The following is a 20,037-nucleotide window of genomic DNA, read 5'->3' on the forward strand; positions in this document are numbered from 1 at the left end:
AATTCATGTAGTAAGACCACATGCGATTGTGTAAGAGGCTGCCAAACTGTACCGCGCAGTGGCTGAGCCACTGCCTTTGCCCCAGTCATGCCCGGAAGAGCCTGCTGCTCCACAGCATCAGCACCGAGCAGAGTTGGGGTCAGCCTAGTGGTTGTGCGATGGTTCCTCGCTGCTCTCATTTGTAGCTCTCCAAAGCCATTTGATGCTGATTCCTGTTAATCAGCCATCTGGATACCTTCCTCCGCAGTGAGGTGTCTGTTTGTGTATTTTATTCATTTTTAAAATGAAGTTGTTTATATTCTTATTGTTACCTTTCCAGCATTTTTTGTATCTTATTGGAAACAAGTTCTTTATCGGATATTCATTTTGCAAATATTTTCTGTGGCTTATCTCTTCATTTTCTTATAATATTTTTCTTAGCACAGAAGTTTTAAATTTTAATGAATTCCAACTTAATTTTGCTTTTCTTGTTGCATCTAACATGTAATAGCCAAGCCCAAGGTCACTTAGACTCTCTTCCCTTCTCTGTTTTGTGAAAATATACTTATTAACTGGAAGTATGTATTAAAAATTCTGGCACAATGCTTATTTAAAAAAAGAAGGAAATGATAAGGCTTAAAAAAAGAAAATGGAGTGATGTCAAATGCTATTTTAAAATTAAGAAAAAAAGGGGTTTTTGTTTTGTTTTGTTTTGTTTTTAAGCAAGGATGAGTTGGTGTTGTAGGTTAAGCTGCTGACTGAGATACTGACACCCCACCTGGGCTCTAGTTCGAGTCCTGGCTGTTCCACTTCCCATCCAGCTCCCTGCTAATGTGCCTGGGAATACAGTGCAAGATGGCCACAAGTACCTGGGCCTCTGTCCCACGTACAAAGACCCAGATGAAATTTCTGGCTGGTTTAGGCTTGACCCAACAATTGCAGCCATTTGGGGAGTGAAACGGCAGATAAAAGCTCTCTCTCTGTGTCTCTCTCTTTTACTAACTCTGCTTTTCAAATATATAAATAAATCTTAGCCCCCCCCCAATAAGTACTTTAAATGTTTAAATACACCAACTAATATACGGAGATTGTTGAGAGCACAGAAAAATGACCCAACCACTTATCTTTTATAACAAGCCCATTTTAAACCTAAAAATAGAGAACAGGGAATGAAGAAAGATAACACCATGTTAATACGTAAGAAAGCTGGAGTAGCTATGTTAATTTCAGGCAAAATAGACTGCAGAACAAGGAAATATTTAAGAGATAACAAGGGGTGATAATAATGATGGGGCCAGCTCTTCAAGGAAATTCAGCCATCTTTAGCCTGTATGCACCCAACAAGTAGAATGTCCAAATAAATGCAACAGAACAGCAAAGAAAAAATAGCTAAATCTACTATCACGGGAGATTTCAACTTCAGTCACTGACAAAGCGACTTCACAGGTGGGGAAGCAGCAAGGATATTAGTCAATAGAACAGTGCTACTAACTACTGGATCTCATTGGCAGGTTTAAAATGCTGCAACAGAGGCTGGCGTTGTGGTGTAGTAGATTAAGCCTCCAACTGAAGCACCAGCATCCCATATGGGAGCTAGTTCGAGTCTCGGTTGTTCCACTTCCAATCCAGCTCCCTACAGATGCACCTTGGAAAGCAGTGGAATCCAGGACAAGTGCTTGGGCCCAAAGTGTGTTCTCATGTTATCAGAATTAAAGCGGAAATAAATAATACAGGATAGGTGTGAAGTCCCACACCATTTACAGATGAAGTTCTGCATGTCTAAATAGTGTATGTTCCCTCTGTTTCAATATTTTGGGAGAGGGACCGGTGCTGCGGCGTTGTGGGTAAAGCTGCCACCTGTGGCGCTGCCATTCCACATAGGTGCCAATTTGAGTCCCTACTGCTCCGCTCTGATCCTTTCAAATAAATAAACCCTCAATTTTTAATATTACGGAAGAGATGATAGAGAATTGGTGTCATTTATATCATAAATGTATTGTAGACTTCCCCAGTGCACCTAACTGGCCCTGATGGGAAGACTGTTACAATTTTTTTTGTTTTTCCTTGTGTGAGGGTTTGGCAAATTGTGTCTTGATCTATTTCATATATGTTTACCAGGTTTGTAGGTATAGACTAAAAAATAATATGTACTGATGACCCCCGTTTCATTTCTGGTAGCAGTTGCTAATTAGTAATATAGCAATCCCTTATTTATTTTTCTGGCTAGACCAAACTTCATCGATATTTGTAAAAATCCACCTTTTGTTTTCATTGGTTGTTCCAGTTGAATCCCTTATGTTTTGGATTCAATTGACTTTCTCTCTGGCTTTCATTACTTCCTTTCGTCTAGCTTCCTTGGCATATATTTCATTCTCTTTCTCCTTGTTTCCTTAAGATGAAGGCTTGGAATCTTCCATCAGTGCTGTGAATTTTCTCCAAAGAAGTACCACATTCACTACACCCCTCCCCGCCCCCAAATTTTGACACATCCTGTCTTCATTCTCATTTCATTGAGGGGCTGCCTCAGATTCTCTCAGGACTTCTGCCTGGAACGGAAGTTTCACATGGTCTGGCTGGAGGCTACCTGTGGTGAGGTCCTCTGGAACAGCAGATGTCAGAACCCACACCACCTTCGCCTTCACTGGCTTTGATCTTCTTCCCCTTTGGCTGCGAGGTTCCCTAACAGCTCCTTCTTAAGCGGGGCCTTGGTCTTCCCAGTTGTAATCCACCTGCTCCCTGCTGGCAGGTTGCTGAGGAGAGAAAGCATCCCAATCTTGACGGTGAACATCACTGTTAGTCGACTTGGATCCTGGACAATGACTTGGCTGGCCGAAGGGTTTCTCAGCCATCCCCTACCCCACCCCCTTATGAAGAAGGCCAGAGAGGCTGGGGTTGTCAGATCTCTCCCCTACCACCCTCTATCCCCTCCCCGCCCCCTGCGTCAGCCTGGCCTCTAGTATATACTAAAGTGTCTTCTTTTGAGAAGCAGTCTTGGCTCTGGAGAATGTTCCAGGCATGTTCCAAAAATGGTTATTTCTCCCTCTTCGCTCCCAGCCTCTGCCTGAAGCCTCAGGTTTTTCCTCAGTCCTTGCTTTGGGAAGCCACCAAAGTTTAGAGGATCCCCTAGGACCGAGCCTCCAGGAGGTTTCAGCTCCCAGCCCAGCCCACGCCCGGCCGCCCATGCTGTTGTCAGTGCAGCTGCCAGCTGCTGGGCTGCTGCAGCGGGAGCTGCTCCCGGCAGGCAGGCGGATCTCCGCCGCTGATCTTGCAGGTTCACCTGTCTCTTCGCGTCGCAGGGTGGCACGCTGCCCTGTGACCTCGGCTTTCAGATGGATCTAAGGAAAGTCATTGATTTCCAGTTCTACTTGGCTTTTAATTTTTTTTTTAATCTTATAAGGATGGAAGCAACAATTTCTAAGCCCTTTGCATGTTGGAGCTAAAACTAGACATCCTCTGAAGGCATATTGTACACCACCCCCATCCTGAGGGTTCAGCTTTCTATTCTGGCTTGCAGAAGAAGCAAGCTCGGGAAGGTTAAGCAATGTGCACCACACTAGCCGGTGTGTGTGTGACACAGCCAAACTCTTTTCCTTCAAATCTGATGGAATCTGAGAATCTGTACCTAAAGGCGCTTATAGGGCCTCTCCACCCTCAAATCCAGGTTCAATCATTTAACCTGATGGCACACAGAGAACTGCAAGAGTCAGTTTATGGCTTCTTTGTAGTCAGCGAAATGTTCAGTTATCCACTAGACTTGCCCAGCCCATGGTCCACCCACCTCCCACCAAGAACAAGGTCCAAGTTCATGGTCACGTCCTCTAGTACATGTCCACCTTGCCGCTGCAGAATCACAGCATTGGACTCCACAAGATGCCTCGGAGATCAACCTGTTCCCGCCCCGTGACTTCACAGCTCAGGGACTCAGGCCCCTAGCAAATGATCTGAAGTGCCACCATGTCATGTCATTGGCTTGCTGCCCCCTGACCCTGCTTTTCTCAGGAATAACCTAGATGCATCCTTCATGGACACAGCCAGTTCACAAGCACAATGACCCCCTTCATTACCCATCCTTGGCATCTTAGAGGGAAGTGAAGGCAAACCCCAGGCTCTCCAGGGGTCATCTGTATCCCCACTGGAAGACCTGGGGAACATCTGGTACCCAGGCATCTTTGACTTTCCCATGTCCTAAGAACTGTGTGGACCAGTGCCGCTAAGCTGGGGACATGTGGTAGTAGCTAGAGATAGTTTTGGTTGTTGCAGCTGGAGGAGGGGCTTGCCCAGGGGTGCTGCTAAAAATCCTGCAAGGCATAGAACAGATCACGTCTTCCCAGTAACCCCCCAAAAAACGATCTGGCTCCAAAATGTGTATCTTGGCCAGGTTTTCTCTTCTACTCCCCTAAAATGCAAGTACTGATCCCCTGTGCCCCCCGTCCCCCATGGCCACGTGAAACAGCTGGCAAGCACCCAGCTCTGGGCTCCTGGGCTAAGGCACACCCCTCATCTGCTGGCGGGGAGACCTTACGTGACTGCTGTTGGGTAGCAGGTGGGTGGCCCTGCCCACACTTCCCTGTGATGGCATCTGTGGGGAGAGGAGGGAGCCTTATGTAAGCCCAGCCTCATGCAAACTTCTGTTCTGTTGGCACCCCCAAGGCCTGGGATCCCCCACCCCGGCCTTGCTCAAATCACAGGAAAACCGGCTCTGTTCTGAACAAGCCACCTGCAGGGCAGAAATTAGAGCTCACCAGCCCAGGAGACTTCCTCAACTGCCTCTCTGCCACCCCAATCCCTCATTCGGCTCCCTTCCTCTCCCCACACCCTGTGCAAGAGCTATCATAGGCTGTGGCAGGCCAGGCCAGCATGTTCCCAGCCCTGAGCCACTTCCTTCCTGAAAGGTCCTTCCCTGCCTCAGCTACCTGGGCAGTGCCCACAAAGCAGACCTTCCTGGGGGAAGCTCCCAAGACCTTACCCCCTGCCAGACAGCCTTGCTGCCCTCAGTGACACCCCTGCAGCAGGTCCAGGCTCACTGGACCCTGAACACAGACAGGTGTCTGCCTATGTTCTTCACTTGCTGCCCAAGGATGCTGAATGCCTGGGTCAGGCTTGGGGCCGGCATCCAGCACCATGACAGCTCATTAAGGCATGATTGTGTGAATGAATGTGCAGCTGGGAGGAAATCTCACTGGGCTCCATATTATTTGAGTGTTTGCTTCTGGAACCTTCTCCTGCTCACCTGGTTGTAGGGGATACAGGACCCAGGATGCCTGCACACTTTCTCTTTGCTTCTGCCGTTGAAGCTGTGTGAACTTGAACCAGTCACTTGTCCTCCCCACCTGGTGCACCTGTGGGTAACCGGCTACAGTGAGCCACAGTGCTGCCAAGAACAGGATGAGACTTCGCATTTTTTTTTTTTTTTAGGTTTATCACTTTTCACTTGAAAGGGAGATTTACAGAAAGAAGGAGAGACAGAAAGATCTTCCATCTGCTAGCTCACTCCTCAAATGGCTGCAACAGCCAAAGCTGAACTGATCCCAAGGTAGGAGCTTCTTCTGGGTCTCCCACGTAGGTGCAGGGTCCCAAGGCTTTGGGCCGTCCTCCACTGCCTTTTCAGGCCACAAGCAGGGAGCTGGGTGGGAAGTGGAGCAGCAGAAACAAGAACCAGCACCTCTATGGCATGTCAGTGCTTGCAGGTGGAGATTAGCCTGTTGAGCCCCTGCACCGGCCCCCAAACTTCCCCACTGACTTGTGGAACCCTGTCAAGTTCAGGACTCTCCCTGGCTCTCTCTTTGCCCCCAGACAGAGCCACTCCTGGGCATGGATATCCGGCAAAGACACATTTCCAGTGCACTAATAAAATTACCTTCTCTAAAGAAGGTAATTTGCATGTTAATGTTTTGGGTAATTCTGTGCAGCTCCAATGCCCCCAGGGCTGCAATTTCTCTCTGACAAAGTGACAAAAATAAACTCCCGCATAAGACAGCATTTCTCTTCCCTCTCCTTTGTGCTCTAATGTGACATCCTTAATGGGAGTCAAGTTGAAACCCGTCTTTTTTATGACACTTTGTCTGGCTCCCGTCACCTCTCCCAGTGACAGGTGGGCTCCTTGGAAGACCTCGATCCCCTGTCCCTCCCCTCACTGGTCCAAGCTCTGCTCCTGTGTAGGTTCCAGAAGGCCCAGCCAGGTGCTCGGAGGAGCCAGCAGGTGTGCTGCCCCCGTCGCCCACCTTTGGGAAATGGGTCACCACAACTGCAGTGAGTTGGGGGCTCAGGGTTTCAGGCAAGAAGCCCGTCCCTCATGCCTGGGTTCTGTCATTTTGTTCAGCAGGGCAGGTGGAAGAAGCAGAGGCTCCCAGTAGTGCAGCAAACTGGACAAGTCACAGACCGTGTAGAAGAGGCAGCCCCTGCATTTGAAGTTAGGGGTGTGTGATAGGGAGCCTGGATTCTCTTCTTTTTCAAAAATTATAATTTTTTTTAATTTGAAAAGCAAGGTCTTCCTCTCTCTCTCTCTCTCACACACACACACACACACACACACACACACACACACACACACACACACACACACACACAATCAGCGCTGCAAATCAGTTAACTGTGCTTTGATGTGAATAATGGACAGCACCTAATTTCTGTTAGGAGATGGGCCAGGGAGTCAAGAAAAGTAACCCTGAGCTCAGATCCCTCATTCAACCAGGTGACACTCAGGGAGAGGGGACAGGGGCAGGACAGGCAGGGGCAAGTCATGCCAGGCAGCTGGAGGCGTCCACAGATCTCTGGGGTAGGGTTCCAGCCAGCGGGTGCCCGGCATGCTTAATGTTGATTTGAAGTCATTTGGCAGCTGCATTGGGAGGCCAAGGGCCCAGCAGATGGCAGGTGGAAGGGGAACTTTCAGTGCTAGGGACTGGGAGACAGCGCTGGGAGGTAGGGACAGTGGGAGCAGAGTATCCCAAAGTCCCCCTACTGGTACTTTGGGCTTGAGCGAGTGGGGGCACGATGGAGCAGACAAGGCCAGGAGAGAGCATTCCCCAGGCTCTTGGTGATGCTGATGCTGGATTCCTGTGGCCTGGCACAGAGGCGGTTCATTGCCAGGAGCTGTTTGGTCAAAGGATAGAGTCCGCCCCTTGAGAGCTGGCAGGCAGGCCAGGGAGGCTGGGCAGGGGCAAGATACCTTTTCCAATGCACACCAGACCAGGGCTATTGGATGGCTGGCAGGTGTCACACAGGAGCAGGGGGAAGCTCCAGACCTCAAGCCTTTCTTCCTTCCGCTGACTGCACACAAGCTGTACCTATAGTCTGTAAAAAGCAAATTCAGTGTCAAAGCACCTGGCTGGAATTTTCTGAGCGTAGTCCAGTCCCCATCTCACAGGCACACAGAGGCACAGAGCCGCTGTCGGATGTGCCTGTGCTGGAGACTGGAAGCAATGCCCACTGCTGGCTCACAGCAGCTGGAGGAAGCGGGGCACCCCTGGCTGCTACATGCGTAGCTCCTCTGTCCAAGGATTTTGGTCATGGCCACCACGGGTTCGCTGTCACCTCACCTGCCTCTCCCAGGTCATGCCCCAGCTTCCTTTATGTCCTAACCCTAACCTTTCCCAGCTTGCACACGAATCTCTCACACCTGTCTGTCCTCACCTCTCCTTTGCCCACCACTCCTTCCCCTATCCCAGGCAGGCTTAGGTTCATCTCTCTGCCCATCTGACAAGTTGACCAGCCAGGGCTGCTGCAATGTTACTGCCATCCTTGCGGACTCATACCTCCTGATTGCAAGGGATGGTCACTGGGCAGGTGGAGTAGTAGCCTTGATCTGTGGAAGAGGGGAGGTTTCACACTGTTCAGCCCCTAGACAGAGAGTGGAGGCCATGCAGCAATAAGAAAGGGCACCCTGTCCCTGGTACCAGGGACATGGGTGCTTGATGACCACCGGTAACAGTGTCAGGACCACACCAGCTACTAGCAGCAGCCAGAGTGCCGGCATGCTTCTGTACATCCATGGCCTGTGGCCTCATCTATGGCCTGTGGCCCCATCCCTACCTCGCTGGGTTAACTGATGCCAGATGTACCAGAGCACATCATGAAGCTGCCAGCTCTGGCTGGGGGTGCGTGGCGGGTAATGGCCTTCCCTGCATGCTGACTCAGAGACAGACCCCAAGGTGAGCACAGAGCTCTGCCGTGTGGTCACCTATCACAGGAAACCCAGTCATCGCCTGCTTGATTCTGTCCTGACAAGTACCTCCTGGTGGTGCTCCCAACAGTGCCGGACACCTGACTGCTCTCTTACCACCAGTGGCCCAATCATAACAGGTGCCCAGCCACACTACCTCTGATGCCCTTTTCAAGCCCAAAGACTTGGGCCACTCACTGAGGATTGAGTGTTGAGCCTCATAGGGTCCCTTTGGAGTTGTTAATCCCATAAGAGACATCTGGAGCAGCACAGCAGGAAACAGTGAAGTGTGCTGTGGCCTTGTCTTCCCAGGTAGGGACTCAGGCACCAGTAACCAGGGCCTGGTGCTGCGTGGGCCTGGGCCAGGACCTCAGGGCCATGTCACATTGACCACTGACCCTTGGCGCCACCTGTGATTGACGGGAGGCTGGAACGGTTGCTCTTGTCTTTGATCATGGTTGCTATTTGGGTGTTGTGGGCTTCAAGGGGCAATGATTTTCCTGCACAGCCTATTTATGGTTCAGTCCAGACACTTACTAATTTCTCCAGTCAGCCAAGGACAAAGGTGACAGTGACTCGTTGCTGCTAAAACATTCCTATCGGGCGACTGCGCCTGTGCAAACATTGTCCCCAAGCTGGGGAGGCAGATTCGGGAAGGAGCACTGTGGGAGCACGGCTTCACTCCTTCCTTACTTCCAAGGCTGGACATTTTCAGTTGGTTTGGACAAGACTCAACTTGGGGCTGAGGAGGGACTCTGAGCATCACCACTGGCCAGCAGCGTGACCTTGGATGTGCTCCCGGCACTCCAGTAGCTCAGTGCCACGCCAGGTACAGTGTGGAGATCAGCAGTGCTAGCCCAGGAGGGCTGTCATGGAACACCTGAAGTGCCCCGTGGGAAATGGAGTATGTGATCTTAGTTGTTATGACTGGTTTAGAAAACGTATTTGTTCGCGAGGCACAGAAAAATACAGAGAAAAGACAGACAGGTTCGTTCCTCCCAAATGCCTTCTACTTGCCTTAGGAAACAAGTGATGGACAAAGGACAAGGAAATGAAGCAGGCTCCTGGGCCTGCGAAGTGGGAGCAGAGAGGTCTGGCAGGAGGTTGATGGGAGGCCCTGGCATCGCTAGCTTTAAAGCACTCTGTGGGTACCACTGCTGTGGTAAAACCGCCACCTGCAACAATAGCATCTTATATGGGCACCGGTTTGTGTCCCAGCCATTCCATTTCCAATCCTGCTCCCTACTAATGTGCCTGGGAAACAGCAGAGGATGGCCCGCATGCTTAGGCTCCTGTATTTACATGGGAGAAAGAAAGAAGCTCCTGGCTCCTAGCTTTGGACAGGCCCTCCTCAGGCTTTTGAGGGCCGTTTAGGGAGTTAACCAATGGTTGAAAGATACCTCTTTCACACACACACTCATTCTGCCTTTCCAATACACCAAAATTTAAAAAGCACTCCGGCGAACTTTCTTGAGTGGAAGCTTGCACCAGCAGCTCAGTTTCATGTTGCTGTCCCCACTTTCCAGATGAAGAAACTGAGCCCCAGAGACACGGTGTGCATTGTGAGCTCCTAAGGGGCAGAGCTAGTGCCAAAGCTGGCTCTTCGGAACCTGGCAGCTGAGGGTCATCTCAGGGGCAACTCCTAGGGCTGAGTGAATATACAATCCACAGCCCCAAAGGGGCCATGGTGACATCTGGGGATGCTGGGCTTGAGGGGCCCTGAGAATGGAGAGAACGTTGGGGTGTTTCTGATTAACCTTGGTGGAGCAGCCTCTCGTGCAGAGGAGACAGGTTCAGCTAACGCTAGTCAGGACCTTCCAGCTTTCCATACTACTGATGGCTCCCCGCAAAATACCATTTAGAATCCCACTACATTGGTGTCCATGTGGTGGTACAGCAAGCTAATCCTCTACCTGCTGTACTGGCATTCCATGTGGATGCCAACTTGGGTCCCAGCTGCTCTACTTCTGACCCAGCTTCCTACTAATAACTTGGGAAAGCAGCAATGGATGGCTTAAGTCATTGAGCCCCTGCATCCCTGTGGGAGACCTAGAGGAAGCTCCTGGCTCCCAGCTTCAGACCATCCAAGCTCTGGCTGTTGTAGCCATTTGGGGAGTGAACCAGCAGATGCACAAACTCTGTCTCTCTGTCTCTCCTTCTCTCTATGTAACTCTTCAAAGTCAAATAAATCTTTTTTAAAAAAAGATTTAATTATTTTTGTTGCAAAGTCAGATGTACAGAAAGAAGAAGAGACAGAGAGAAAGATCTTCCATCTGATGATTTACTCCCCAAGTGACCACAACGGCTATTACTGCACTGATCTGAAGCCGGGAACCAGGAACCTCTTCCAGGTCTCCCACGCAGGTTCAGGGTCCCAAGGCTTTGGGCCGTCCTCGACTGCTTTCCCAAGCCACAGGCAGGGAGCTGGATGGGAAGCGGGGCGGCTGGGATTAGAACCGGCACCCATATGGGATCCTGGCGCGTTCAAGGTGAGCACCTTAGCCAGTAGGCCAACACACCGGGCCCAAAGTCAGATAAATCTGAAAAAAATACAGTGCCACTATGAGACAGATAAGTTCCTTCTTGGTAAGTGAGAAGCAAGAGATATAAAGAGGATAGGAGGGTGGTCTGGTCCTGGCAATAGAATTGTCAACAATCAACCTTAAGTATTAGTGAGATAGAAAAAAGGAAAACGTTTTATGTGCAGTCTGAGGTAACAGCCCTGGCTGCCATCAATGATTTGGTCTGAATTATGTCATATATGCAAATGTACTCTGTAAACCCTAAACTAATACCTCTATGTCAGCGTGGAAAAGCATAACATAGGAAGAGAAACCTGGGTCAGAGGGTCAGACTGGCATGTTTTCTGTTTTCATATTTTTAAAGATTTATTTACAGGGGCCAGGGCTGTGGTGTGACAGGTTAAGCCATCTCCTGCAATGCCAGTATCCCATAAGTTCCACTTCCAATTAAGTTCCTTGCTCATGGCCTGGAAAATAGCGTAGGATGGCTCAAGAGCTTACACCCTTTAACCATGCAAGAAACCCAGATGAAGCTTCTGTGTCTGGCTTCAGCCAGCCCCAGCCGCAGCCATGACAGCCATTGGGGAGTGGGGTGAGGGGGAACCTGCAGATGGAAGATCTCTTTCTCCCTCTCTCTTTATTGTAACTTCATCTTTCAAATAAGTAGATGGAGCAGGAAGAGACCTTCCATCTGCTGACTCACTCCGCAAATGGCTGCGGTCAAAGCCTGGAGCCTGGAACCGCACCTAGGTCTCCTATGTGGGTAGCAGGGCCATCATCCTTGTCTAGCCCAGGTGCATTAGCAGGGAGCTGGATTGGAGATGGAACAGCTGGGACTTGAACCAGTGTTCCGGTGGGATGCTGGTGTCGCCGGCGGCGGCTTAACCTGATACATCCTTCCTCTACCTCCCTCTGTCCTGCTCCTTTTCCCCCTCCGCCCCCAGTCCATCCACTTAGGGGGTGACCTTGACAAGTCTGGCAGGCTCTAGACTAGGCCTGTGCTCCCTAAGGGTACGTGGGGAACACATGCCGCCTTCCCAACGTTGCCCCAAAACCCACAAGAGAACCCGATTTTCTTTGTTAAACTGTGCGCACAAGGAGTGCAGTGTGCGGGAAGACAGTGACCCTCATTTCCATCCTTAAGCCCCGGAAAGATGACGGGATTACTGCAGGCCAGCTCCCTGTACTTTCATTAAGCCACGTGTGCGTGTGTGCCAGGCTGTCTCCCTGGGAGCCAGAGGAGAGCAGTCGGGCAGGAGCCGCCCGTGGGCCGGCCCTCACCCGCTGATTGATGGAATGAGGCCACGGTCCCCGCCTCCCACACCCCATCTCCGCATCCCAAGTGGCTGCCTCTGGTGAGAAGAGGTGTAGCCAGACATTCATTTCAAAGGCCACCCTCTCCAGCGATATCCCTAGGCCCAGAAGTTTCAAAAACACTTCCCAGCTCAGCCACAGAGGAAGCTCAGCAGCAGCGGGTCTGACCACACCTTCCCGCTGGCTTCCAGTGGGGGACCCGAGGCCCCTCCCTTGTTCATGCCGGACAGGCATTCCTTCTGAAATCGGCACTGCCAGCCAGGCTCTGACCACAGCAAGGAATGACAGCGCTTGGCCTCTGCCATCCACCCCAGCCCTAGAGAGGCAATTCAAGCCCAATTCTTTCAGGTCAAAGGTGCTGGGGGATAACACCTGCTAAGCATCCTAAGACTTTAGCATGATGCAGTGGAGTAGTGTGCAGACAGCCCTGAGCAGCCCTGAGCAGCCCTGACCCCATGGCCTTGCAAAATGTGAGGGCTCAAATGTGAGTTGCTGCTGTTGGCTTGTGTGGCTTCCCCACTGACAGGAACACGCTCTCACCTTCCCAGGTCATCTCACACACTTGGTTAGAAGACAGGACAGTGGCTGCAAGTGCTGGAGGTACCAAGCAGCTGAGGTTGGGTCAGGCCAAAGCTAGGAGCCTGGAACTCCATCCAGCTCTCCCATGTGGGCCTAAAGTACTTGGGCCATCCTTTGCTGCCTTCCCTGGTGCAGGAACAGGGAGCTAGATCAGAAGCAGAGCAGCCGGGACTCAAACCAGCATTCACATTCTGGGTTGCCAGTGTCTGAGGCAACTTAACATGCTGTACCACAGCACTGTCACAAATCCTTATGAAGAGGCAGAAGAGGGCTTGGCACAGAAGTCTAGTGACTACATCCTCATCTTGCATCTGCCAGGATCCCATATGGTGCCAGTTCTTGTCCTGGCTGCTCCACTTCCCATCCAGCTCCTGGATTGTGGCCTGGGAAAGCGCTGGAAGATGGCCCAAAGCCTTGGGACCCTGCACCAACATGGGAGACCCAGAAGAAGCTCCTGGCTTTGGACAAAGCTCAACTCCAGCCATTGCATCTACTTAGGGGCGTGAACCAGCAGATGGAAGATCTTTCTGTGTCTCTTTTTTGTATCTGCATTTCCAATAAAAAATATTTTTTTAATGCTTTAAAAAAGGAGAGGCATTCGAGAGCTGGACCTCTGGCTGGCTGTCGTGCATGGACACTCTGTCTAGGCACAGTCTGCAAGCCAGCAGGAGGGCCCTCGTTGAGCCTGACCATGCTGTCACCCTGTCCTGGGCCTCACTGCCTGCAGGCTGTGCAGGTTGCATCACCACTGGTGGAGCTCCCCAGCCTGTGGTCTTCCCTCCTGGCAGTCCCCACAGACCAAGACCCAGGGTCCAAGAGGCCGTGGCAGCACAGAAGAGGAAGCACCATCCCACCTGCACCTCCTGGCATCCAGAGAGATCATCGGTTCTCTCTCACTTTTATTGATAAAGCCAAAGTGAGACCTGCAGAGGGAGCAGCTCAGGGCCACACAGCACAGAGGGTCAGAGACTCCTGGAGAAGCCAGGTCACCCACTCACCTGGCTGTGTGAAATAAGTGATGGACAAACAACAACGAGAGAAGGTAACCAAGCCCCGCATCAGGCTGGCAATGCTGAACCTGCCCTTCCAGCTCAGTGACCCCACAGTGATGCCCAAGGAATTGGGGCTGGGGGAGGAGCGGAGTGTGGCTTCTGAGAAGCAGAGAGAGGACTTAATGCGCCACCAGAGCAATCTCATGGTTTTTTTCAGCTCCATTATCTGTCTTTCAAAAATAACTGGTTGGTTTTGCTCTCAGGGACTTGAAAACATAGACATTTTTAGCCCAAAGTCAAACTTGGGTCAGTCTAGGTACAGGTCCTTCTATAAATCGGCACCTTTTTGGCACGTGGGCTTTTGGAATGATGCATGTGCAGACAGGACACAAAGATACGCAGCAAGAGACCAGGTTCTCAAAGTGGGGTCTCTGACTTAACCTGGGAACGTGTTTGAAAGGCAAATTCTTGGGCCCGGTGGCGTGGCCTAGCGGCTAAAGTCCTCGCCTTGAAAGCCCCAGGATCCCATATGGGCGCCGGTTCTAATCCCGGCAGCTCCACTTCCCATCCAGCTCCCTGCTTGTGGCCTGGGAAAGCAGTTGAGGACGGCCCAATGCATTGGGACACTGCACCCGCGTGGGAGATCCGGAAGAGGTTCCAGGTTCCCGGCTTCGGATCGGCGCACATCGGCCCGTTGTGGCTCACTTGGGGAATGAATCATTGGACAGAAGATCTTCCTCTCTGTCTCTCCTCCTCTGTGTATATCTGGCTGTAATAAAAATGAATAAATCTTTAAAAAAGAAAAGAAAAGAAAGGCAAATTCTCAGGTCCCACATTGGACACCTGGATCAGAAACCCTGGAGGTGGGCTCTCAGACAGAAAGATCATCCACAGGGTGCCAGCGACCCAAGGACTGGAGCCAGCACTGCCGCCTTCAACAGGAAGCTGGGGACAGAAGCTGAGCTGAGCCTCAAACCCAGGGACTCAGAGTTGGTGTAAGGACATCCAAAAAGGCAGCTTCGCCACTGTCACCAAGCGCCTGCTCGCACGCACGCATTGCACCGTGTGCTGAACAATGATGAGGAAGGAGGACAAGCCCCACATGGATAACGTGGCAGGCTCTGGGTGGGGCTGAGGCCTCCAGCCAGGTAGGAGCTGCCTGGAACACAAGCTCACCTGCCAGCCCCGCTGCTGGAATAGAAACGGAGATGATTTTGAGCAAGTTGGCTCCCCTGTTCTGCTCTTCCTCCTTTCTCCCTCAAAAGTGAATTCTCTGAAGCCTGCCAAGTACAGAGCTGGCTCAGGCTGCTGGGAGGCCCCTGAACTCCTGCCCCTGTGAAGTTCAGCTAGGCATGCCCTCTCTTCAAGCCCCCATTGCTGGGACACGCAGTGGGGATCGGCCTCTGAAGCTTTGGGGTTGACTTCATTTCCTTTCAGTTTTTTTTTTATAAGGGTGGGATTGTGTCACCTACCAGGAGCTCTGGGTAGGGCCCTGGGGCTCACCTTCCTGTCTGCCAGCTTCTGATCATGACTTAGGGTCCCAGGTGTCCCCTGCCCTTCTGTAAGATGAAGGTGCTCAGTCAGGGTCCCGGGGCCTTGAGAGGGATAGCGGCTTGGCTGCTTATGAATCCGGAGTGAGGTGGCTGGGGCAAGGTGGGAGTGGGGACGGGTGTCATAAAGTTCTGGGCCATCACCCACTTGCACTGTTGTACTATAACACCAGTACCCACAGCTGCATTCCTGCCACCCAGTTCAACAAGCTCTTAGTTGGGACACTCTGGAAGAATTTCCAGAAATAAAGACACAGAGGCGGAAGTGCGTAAGGTCTGAGCTGAAATCACAGCCCTGCCTGCTTCATCACCCTGCCCCTCAGTGCTCCAGTCCACACACTGGGAGCCGTAGCACCAATCGGGGCGCCTGTCAGTGCGTGTCTGGCTCCTGCACGTCATAAGCGACCATCCTCTTTCACCCCTACGTCTCTGCCTTTACGGTAGCTACCCCCACTCCTCTCTACTTTCCTTGAATCTAGTCACCCCCTGTCAGCCTCTACCCTAAAACATTAAACAGAAAATCCCAGAAATAAGCAGTAGTCAGCTTTTCAGTAGCTCACAGTCTGACTAGCACGATGAAATCTTGTTCCGTTCTCCCTGATGTGACTTACCCCTTGGCCCTGAGTGCCCACACCGCAGCTCCTACCCAGCCGCGAATCCCTCTGTGCCCATCATGGTTGTCCTGTTGGCTCTGCTGGCATCACTGTGCTTGTATCCAGTTATTTCCTGTGCTCAGGAATGACTCCAGAGCACAAGAGAAAACATGTAGAAGGGGCATCAGGACATAAAACACAGAGGACTGATACCTGGTCCCATGTGACAGTCCTACTGAGTCTACATGTGTGGGCTCAGTACCATCCACTTTCACATTTCCACTTGCAAAGTCCTCCCAAGGATAACGGTGTGCTATTGTACGTGTGTGTGTGGCTTTAAACATTTTATCAAAGTAGAATATATGTATAAAGAATTCATCAATAGCTACAGCTGCCCCCTGGATCATCTCTTTCTCCACCAGCTAGAACTTCCACCGCGTATTCTGAATCCACAGGCAGGCTGGCTACAGAACATCAGAAAATGCAGACAAAGCCGAAAGAAAATTCGGGTAATGTATTCCATCTCACTTCTTGTGCGAGAATGTCTTCTTCCAGATGATGGGGTCAGACTTGCCATGCACACACCCACCCCGCCCTCAGAGGTCATCATTATAGTCAGTCTGTGCTTTAGAGCCCTACTCAAGTGAAGGGAATGAACCCTTGTTGAGCAAAAAGCCATGGGAAGTTGTATTGTCCTTGCTCCTTGGACTGTGGCCCAGCTGCACCAAGACGCCCGTTAAGAAATGTAGGGTCACGGGCCGCACCCCACACCTGGTGGGGACTGGAGTGGCTGTGAAAGCTGGGGGAAGGCTGTGTTAGATGGATGCCGCCCATGAAGGTCCCAGATGAGGGCTTGAACCCCATGGAACGGTGTGCTGTTGCACACTCTGCCAATGCTGTCAGCCAAGCCAAGTGCTATGATAGATGAGCAGGTGGCCTGCAGTCCGGCCCAAGCTCCTAATCTTGTCAAATCCCAGGGGTGCACAGCTGGTGGACTTGGCACCACTGGCATACCACACTTGGAGTGACAGTGTGCTTGGTGGGGAAGGTAGGTTCCAGGCCTGGTCTCTCCAACTCTGTGGATGTGACACACATGTGCTCACACAGACATACACACATGCCCCATGCTGGGGAGAAAGGTCTTTCTCTTTCATTAGACTGAGCTTCCTTCCCCCCCGTACCTTGTCCAAGTCAGGCCTCTGTTCACAGGAAGAGGGGAAAGGGTTTAGACCCAGATTGTGGGGTGATGGCAGATCCAGTTTGCTGAAAGAGCCAGCCAGGCAGAGGACATGTCCGATATCTAGGGGTCCTCAGGGGAAGCTGAGTCTAAATGCTTTGATGGACTTGGATGGGGACAAAACCAACCTCTCTGGTCAGCCCCACATTGTAGATAAAAAGCTTTTGGGGTCCAGGGTCAATGGCTAACACAGTGTTATACACTCCAAGCTGGCCTGATGCACGCATTGGGAGCAGGTGTCTGGGGCAATGGCCATCAGGATGGCACTGGGTAGCTGGAGCCAGTCCCCACCTGTAACAGCACATGGCATTTGGTTGCCTCAATGACACGTCCTCCAGGAAACCACAGAGCCCTCTCGGCTTCCAGCACAGGAATCGTCTTTTGCTCAGACGCAGCGAAGACTCAGAACTCAGGGCCTGGCCAGTCAGCGTGTTTGCTTGCTGGTCACTGTTCCACAGCTCTGCCAGAGTGGCTAGCAGCAACTCAGTCCATCCTGCCTGCCTTCCTCCCTTCATATGTTCAGCCTCTCTCTGTTGGACACCTGCTGCATAGCTGGTGCTAGGGCTACAGGTATGAGGTGGAGCTCACAGTCAAGCAAGGAGCCTCACCTTCCCCCTAGCTAACTTTCTGGCCTTATGGGCTGCTGGGATTATGCAGAGATTTCACTGTGATGCAGAGGCATTAGAGCAAGGTGACACTTGGCTTCTCAATGCCTCCACTTTCTGTCCAGGACTTTGGGGCCTCTGCACTTCTTAGAGACTCAGTTTCGGCATCCGTGAAATGGGATGAATTCTAGTGGCTGCACAGGGCTGGGCAGGGACTCTGTAAGACAGTGCCCCAAGCTGGTCTCGACATGGAGGAGGGCTGGCTCTGGCCAGCGCCTCGTGGTGGACAAAGGACTCACACGGTTCTCCTTCTCCCCAGGGATGTGTCTGCAGGCATTCGTGGAAGCCTTCTTCATCCTGGCCCAGCGCAAGTTCAAGTTGCTGCCCCTTCACGAGCAGGTAGCCTCGCTGATCGACCTGTGCGAATATCACCTGTCCATGCTGGATGAGAAGCGCCTGGCCAGCAGCCAGAATGGCACCACCAGGGGCCAGCAGCAGCCCCAGGAAGGCACCCTGGGGCAGGGCTCCCTGCAGCTGCCAGGGGGCAACCCTCCGGCCTGCACCAACGGTGCCAGCAGGCACTCCCACCCCAAGCACACTCTGTCCTGAGGGCCACTTCAGCCCGCCCAAGGGACGAGAATGCCCTTCAGGACTCCCTGCTTGTGGAGGGTTGGCAGAATTCCCCAGGATGACAGCCCCCAGGCTCCAGGTCTTGGCGTTCAGCTGAGCTGCACCCTGCGAGGCTACCAGCACCTCCTGGTGACTCACTGGTCTGCCAGGCGTCACTGGACACGGGACATGTGCAGCGGGACAGATGGTGCCTTCTATTTGGGGTCACTAGGGGCAGAGCTGCTGTGTTCATGGGTGGGGCATGCACGGTGCCCATGCCCAGAGAGCTGTGGGGCCCAGAAGTGAAGCCTCGGATGGGCAGGGCCCCTGAGTAGGGCTACTTCCGGCCCCGGAGCATCACGTATTCCCACAGCCCACTCTCAAGATGGCAGCCCACACTTCTCAGCCCACTCATGTGCTACGTGGGTGTAGTTAACAGATTCATCTCATTTATTTCCTTAGCTTGCCTCTTGCTGCAGTGTTTAGTTTGTTGCTAATTAAGAAATAATTAATTAAGAAGTAACTAAGTCATAAGGCTCCCTGAGCCTCAGAGCTTGACGGGAGTGTCAGAGGTCATTTTGTTGGATTCTGTTTGACCCTGACACCCCCAAAGCAGGAATGCGGCCTTCAGCCTTTCCTACCAAGTGGCCCTGTGGTCTTTGGATGAGCCACTGCATGGACAGGGGCACTGGCCATGTGACCAGGGGAATGTGTGCTCACAGGAATGAGAAACAAGGCTCCCTAGTGGAGTACAAAAGACCTGGGTAAGAATCAGGGTGAGCAGGAGTTGGCACTGGCTGAAACTCAACTGCCAGGAGACCTGCTCCTTGTCACGGTTCGTATCCCAGGCCTGTGCCCTCGAAGGGACGCCTGGGAGGCAGCTGGACACAATCCTTTCAGAAATGGCCTTGGGCCTTGCAAAACTTAGCTCTCCCATGCACTGTTGGACATGAGGGTCAAGGTGGCCATTTCCAGAAGGTTCCTTTCAGGGATCCCAATCCTTACACTCTGAGCCAGGAGGCACCTACACGATGCCTGGCACATGGCGCAAGGCCGATTGTGTCTGCAGGTGCAGAGGAGGCAAGAGCGAGCCTCAAGTGTGCTCCACGTCTGCCTTCTGCATCTTGCCTTCTCTTCCTTCCTCTGGCATCCCATCCTGTCTCCCTAGCCATGTCTCCATCCCCCAAGCCAACTGGTGCAGTTGGCTGAAGATCCTGGTGCCCAATAGGTGCTCAAAAAGCATCTTGTGGAGGAGGTTGCCAGTCCAGAAAGTAGGAGCGGCTGCTTAAGGTGGAAAGGGTGGGCTCTGGCCCCTGGGATGTGTCGAGTGCTGTCTGCATAGGGCATGTTTGAAAACCTCAGTCACCTTGGACAGTTTCATCATGTTATTCCCATTTCCAGATGAAGAATAAAAGGCCTGTGAGGCTGCATGATCCGAACACAGTCCATGTCTGTGTGTCAACTCCATGTCCCCCGGTAAGCATACATCTGGCTCCAAACAGCCCCCTGGCAGGCCACCCTTCTCTGGGGCCTGCTGGGTACCCCCCAGGCTTGTGCTCACTCTTGACCTGTGGCCTGAGCATCCATGCTCCCAGGCAGTCTACCGTGAGAAGCTGAATTTGAGGAACTCCCCGCCACACACACTTCCTCTTCTAGGCCCCTTTGGTCGAACAGATTGCCTTGGCAAATACTGAGTGCATGTGTCTTGGTACCCTGGCCATTAGTGGACAATGGCCAAAGGCCTTCTGAATGAGTTCTGACGAGACTCTTCTCCTGTTGGTGTTCAGACCTCGGCATACTGGTCTAAGATATGTGGCAAGTGATGCTGGTACTCAATTGCCAGAGAGGAATGACATTTGAAGTTGAGTTGGCGAGGAGTGGGGTTGGGGAGCAGAAAGT

The 20,037-nt window shown here is 52.1% G+C and overlaps 1 protein-coding gene across 5 annotated transcripts in view; it reads left to right on the forward strand.

The window, feature by feature from the left end:
• TTLL11 (tubulin tyrosine ligase like 11) overlaps positions 1-19,593 on the forward strand; it is a 214,465-nt gene extending 194,872 nt beyond the window's left edge. The window contains exons 9-11 of one of the 5 annotated variants that reach the window (XM_058672145.1): positions 16,114-16,196; positions 17,849-17,928; positions 19,208-19,533. In XM_058672145.1, the coding sequence (XP_058528128.1) occupies positions 16,114-16,196; positions 17,849-17,928; positions 19,208-19,427 (383 nt within the window). In that variant the 3' untranslated portion in view covers positions 19,428-19,533. The other 4 variants (XM_058672147.1, XM_058672148.1, XM_058672146.1 and 1 more) reach the window with 4 other exon arrangements.
• The last annotated feature ends 444 nt before the right edge of the window (positions 19,594-20,037 follow it).

This window comes from Ochotona princeps, chromosome 14 (assembly GCF_030435755.1).
Source record: "Ochotona princeps isolate mOchPri1 chromosome 14, mOchPri1.hap1, whole genome shotgun sequence".
Classification (NCBI taxonomy): domain Eukaryota; kingdom Metazoa; phylum Chordata; class Mammalia; order Lagomorpha; family Ochotonidae; genus Ochotona; species Ochotona princeps.